General features: G+C 35.2%; 1 protein-coding gene across 1 annotated transcript; it reads right to left on the bottom strand.

Annotated features, from left to right (window-relative positions):
• Positions 1-624: 624 nt before the first annotated feature.
• On the bottom strand, positions 625-5,389 carry LOC121320649 (E3 ubiquitin-protein ligase TRIM56-like). The gene is made up of 2 exons (XM_041259176.1): positions 5,198-5,389; positions 625-2,166 (listed from the first exon to the last, which is right to left on the bottom strand). The coding sequence occupies exon 2, from the start codon at positions 2,147-2,149 to the stop codon at positions 1,028-1,030; it is 1,122 nt and encodes a 373-aa protein (XP_041115110.1). The 5' UTR covers positions 2,150-2,166; positions 5,198-5,389; the 3' UTR covers positions 625-1,027.
• Between the last annotated feature and the right edge of the window lie 320 nt (positions 5,390-5,709).

Genomic DNA, 5,709 nt, shown 5'->3' with positions numbered 1-5,709 from the left:
AAAATCAGATAGTCACATTTAACAGATTGTAAATGTATGCACCTGCAGTTTCAGCTCGGTTATCTTACACAGACATAGTTTAAATGCAATGGACTTGAATTACATTGTTTCTAATTTTACAAAACATACAGACAAACAGTATTTTTTACATTATACATTTCAAATTAAATAAAATAAAATGCTAGATATGCAAATTATTTCCACTTCACAAAACCTTTAAACTGTATTTTATTTATTCCTTAGCAACTGCAGTGCCGCTCTCTTAAACTAGACTTCAGCTCGAAATTATAAAAAAAAAAAAATTAATTTAAATTAAAAAAATAATCTCAAAACAACTCGGTATTTCCATTATCATAATCACAGTAACATTTTAGCAATATCATGTAAATTTAGGACCACTTCAATAACTTTTACCAAATTTTAAACCGTTATGTGATAGAGACATACCTGAAGCAGTTCAAACAGTCAGCAGGAATGGAATGAATTAATAAAATGGAGACATGTTTACACAGTGCTTACAAAGATTCCACGAAATGTACCTCTGGTCACTTTTTTTTAAAGGAACAAAAAAGCTGATTCACTGCCAAACATGAACTACTTTAGATGTGTAATGGCTGCAGTATAGGATACTGACATTAGGTTTAGAGTTTCAGTGTTGGGAGAGGATTATACATTGTTTTATTAACAATAAAATAATAGCCAATGAGAATGCTATGTCCTGACAGAAGAATTTTGTGTTACCTTTGTAAGGACAGCCTTGTTCACAGGGTCAGGTCATTGATCAGCGAGTCAAGAGTAGTCCAAATAAAATGCCTGTTAAATACTGCACCTCAAATTCTTTATTCAATTAAAAATTAAAGTACAACAATATTTAAATCTTTTTAATTATTACCTTATGCAGGCATTTAAATATGGCTTCATAATACTTTGTTGTTTTTTTGGGGGTTTTTTTCTTATTGGGGTTATAAGTTCTTCAATTAATTGTGTTGGTTAATAAAGTCTTTAAAGTGATTCTGATTTGCTTTGTCTATTCAATCATCTTGATAGAAAAGGTTTTAATTTTATAAAGCCTTATAGACCCCTCCTTATCAGTCACAATGAGGTTTCCAAAGGCATCTGCAGTTATAAGCTTTGGCCTGAATGTGTCATCTTTAAAGTCCACAAACACTCTCTGGAACTCCCCATTGGGTGAAAGCTGAATGATCCTCCCACTTTCAACTGCATAAATATTGTCTCTGTGATCAACACAAACACTGAATGGAACAAATTTTCCATAACCTGCAGACGAACACACGTTTATGATCTCTCCAGCCTTTGTAAAAACCACTATACATTTCTTGGCACTGTCTGTAACAATAAACTCTTCTCTGCTGTTGATTGCCAGAAACATGAACTTCCCACCAGAGTAACCATGAGGCCTAATTCTATCCACAAGGGAGCCTTTGGGATCATATAGAGACAAGGTGCATGCTGCCCCTTCACTCACGGCTATGTACTTGCCCTTGTATGAGGCAATGGGATAACTGTTCTGTGACCCACGCAAATTGTTTACTTGAATTATATCGCTGTCTTTTGTGATCTTATAAAGCTTTGTTGTTGAAGAAAAATAAACAGTATCCCCACAAACAGTGACACTGCAAGGGCAGCATTCCTCTGACACAGAAGTGTCACCTATTGTCTTCCCATTTTGCCTAAATTCCTTTACAACTGAGTTACTCTCATCAGCAATGACAATATCCCCGTTTTCAAAGTTGGCAATGCCTGTTATGTTTTGGTCAAATTCATCTTCCTTACCTTCTGTGTCAAATGAGCGAACTAAAGTGGGCAGCTGAATAAGTGTGTCTGAACAGGACTGGAACACAGAGCAGACTGCATCCTTGTTCCTCTTAGACTCAAACAGGTCCAGAAGACTTTTTATGTAGAAGTTGGTTTTGATATTACTGACGCTGCCCTGAATTTGTGTCTGTGTTCGGCACTCAGGGCAGCAGATAGTGCCTTTCCCTTTGTCCAACATCTTCTTTAGACACGGCTCACAGTAAGAGTGCAGGCAGGGCAGGATCCGGGGAGACTTGTACAGCTCAAAGCAGATCTTGCACTTTAGAAACTCTTCTTCAATCAACTCAGAAAGCTGTGGATCTGCGCTTGCCATGGTTCTGGTTCAATGTCCTAGGAACAGAATGGTAAACATAAGCAAAGTGTTATAATGATTTATTTAATAAGTAAATACACCTGCTTTATTTGTCCCTTTAACTCTTAAATTACTTTTATTTTCATATTGGTCTATAATATGGGATGTTTATTTTTGATGAAGGCACATATCCAACACAACTTAATAAAGGAAACTGGAAAATCCAGGCAAGAATTTCTAAACGCACCTGTAGATAAAGAGCATGCATCTTCAAATACCGTATCATGTAAATATAATGTAATTTTTAAATATATTTTCTTTATTATTTGATAGTGTTTGCTGTTGTTTTAAGTGTTAATAGGTTCTGGTGCTCCAAAAATGTTATTGTTTTTGTCTAAATCTGCCTTTACTTTTGGCTTTGAGCTTGTCTGGAGAATCGTGTGACTGGACAGCATTACTCATTCCACAAAAGGTCACATTGCCACAGGATTTTAATGCAATAAGGCTATTCAGTTTCGGCAGTTTGTCAAAACAATCTCAAATGATAACAACTCAATTTAGCAGCAACAGAACCCAAAACTATTCAGAATGATTGCAAACACTATAAAACTGTAGGGGAAATGTAAAAACCTATTAAAATTAAATTCTCTTTAGGACTGGGTTTATTGGCTATTTTCAAATTGACACAAATGTTTGATTCATACCTTCTCGTCAATGAAATTGTTAGTTTTCTGATAAAATCATCTCCAATTTGGTATTAAATGTGATTGTCCAGCTAGTATTGCCTTTTTGACTATACCTGAATAACTCTGGCTAGCATTTACTCTAACTGAGCCCCCAATCTCTTCATATTATATTACATCCTTTGACTTTGTCATAAAGAATTATATTTATCTTATTCTATGTGAGCATATCATATGAACTTGTTACCTGCAACATCCAGCAGATCATAGCAGTGGGCAACACCATCTGCATTATTGTTTAAGGGCTTAAAAGAATGTGTGGTCTTGCGCTCAGGTGACAGCAAAGATGAGTAGTTTTATGGCCTCAAAAAAAGTAACTGAACAGAAGGAAAGAGACATAGCTGTTTTTTATTTTTATAAATAATATTTTTTTACTTTGACATGGGTTTACACCAGAATTTGAAGTGCTGCGCCAGTGGATGTTATTTTATGATAATTACATGGGGCTATGGTAATATTTAATGTAGCGTGTAACAGAAGAACATACCAACAATTAAATGTGCATTGCCTTAAAGAAGGGTTTTACAATAACTTTGTAAGATTTCAGAATTAAATGACAGAAACGTTTTAATTGTACTCACTAATCAGCCATTCAGGTTTACAGCTATAACTGGAGGGTCCTACTGAATGTAATTATGTAATAAATGTTTCTATTAAGAGTCCCTCACAGCATAAAGGAACTCTGCTACTACTACTTATATTAAGTTGATTTTTTTAAAACTATGTAAATTTTAATATATGCTTTGCTTTTTGGTTATTCATTGCAACTATCAGAATCACTACACTGTAACATGAACTTAATAAGAAATATGTCCAGTAAAAGAGATACAATTCTTTACTTCAAATCAATCTTTTTAAAAATGTTTTAAGAAAGGCTATATTTTTGTATTCAAATGTTTTTTAGCAGCGGGATTCAATACTATGATCTTAGGAACTATATGCTAAGGATTTATTGATTGACTTAAAGAACTCATCTCATTTTTTAGCTTTTAAGAGGTATGTATATCAGCCTGTATATTGCATATGTGTATACAAAATGTACAGTATAAACACAGACACCTGTTTTGAGATTATTCAGAGAAGTCTGTTGTGAAATTACTGGTTGGCTTTTTTTCTGATACAGAGTTTCATTGGCCTTTGTTTGTTCTGAAGGTGTGCGAAAAGCATTTCTGAACATGAGATTTGCAACAGCGATAAAGAAGTGTATATCTTTTAGTAAGATGGCGATTCTTCAATTTGTCTCCTGAACATGAAATTATATTATTCGTATCAAGTTGGCACCTGCACTTCTAAAATCAAGAAAACTATAGTATGATGATGGTATGATTACATCACAAATCTAGATAAAGAATGTTCCGTTCTAGGTGCCAAAAGTTGTTGTAAACATAGCCAATATGTTTTCAAGACATCGGAAAATGTAATAAGAGTCAGATTAAATTTGTTAAACAGTTTTTGGGTTTGTTACAAAAATGACACTCAAATGTTCACTCACACACATTCAGCCTTGGGTCAGGCCTCAATCATACACTACAAAATAAATCAGATGCACCAAAAAGTCACGCAAATCTATATAATTTATTCACACATCAAACTTAGTACACATATTATTTCAAAGCATGCAAATCAACAGGTTTTACATCTTGGTCATTTAATGCTTGATTATGAGCCACCAAGTACACAGTCCCATCTAGTCTGATACAGTGTAGCTGTCCCATACAAGACACAGTATGAGCAGACCATTCCTAGGAAGAAGTGATAGACCTGGTCTGGTCTGCCCCTCTCTGCTAGCTTCACTCCTCAGTCCTAACCCAGTCTATAGATTCATTGATATTCCCACTTGCCAGCTGCTTGTTATTGCAGCACTCCCTTGCTATGTTTACCTTGATACGTGGGCTTGTTCCTGTTTCTAATGAACAAAGCACATTCTGTCCACAGCTACGCCCAAAGCTGCATTGAAAACAATATGCTCAGTACATTGTTGAACTTTGTTTCACCTTGATCTTCATTTTAGCTACTGCAAGTTTTGCAGAGTTGTTACAATTTATACACACAAGCCTTCAGTGAAATATACAACTACTACTTTCTTGCAAATGTTCCACTTAAAGCTCATCTGCAAAGTTTTATAATTTATTAATTCAGGTTGCTAGATTAGTCACAGAACATGTGTATGAAAGATAATTCCATTCCTTCCTCTACTTATACAGTATACTCAAAATGGAATCCGAGGATAGAAAAGCCTATTGATTTTGCTGTAGCTCACTGCCAAACCAAACAGACAAATCAAATACTTAAAAACTGAAAAAATAAAAAAGAACTCAGCTCTTACCGTTGTTTTCTTCAGTGAAACAGCAACAATCACCAATGCAAAGCAGATTATGCAAGAAGCAGGTGTATTATCAGTGAACCTGCTGCCTGAATAATAATGAAACCTACCACAGCTGCAGTATGCATCAGTAACTTTCATTTCAGAATAATTGATACTCCTTGTCAGAAAGACGGCTGGAGTGGGGGACGTCAGACCAGAAACAGGAACCAGGAAATAAACAAAGAGAGGTGGAGTTTGGTGAAGCTGAGCAAATGGTCTCACTGAGCATTTAATAATGAACAGATGGACAAAAAATAAAAGGTTGCAAGACAAACAAAAAGACAGGACACGACACATTCGTCAAATTAAAGAGACAAAACGGACTAACACTAAACAAACGCTGTGAGCTGATATTTTTTAACTACTATTATCTTTATTGTTATTATTACCTCCGTCTCCAATCCAGTTCTCCACTCACCAAACACACAACCCCGAGTGAGTGAAAACATGCTGCTTTTATGCAGCTGTACCGA

Source organism: Polyodon spathula, chromosome 9 (assembly GCF_017654505.1).
Source record: "Polyodon spathula isolate WHYD16114869_AA chromosome 9, ASM1765450v1, whole genome shotgun sequence".
NCBI classification, from domain to species: Eukaryota; Metazoa; Chordata; class Actinopteri; order Acipenseriformes; family Polyodontidae; genus Polyodon; species Polyodon spathula.
This window is presented reverse-complemented; position numbering and strand designations above follow the sequence as displayed.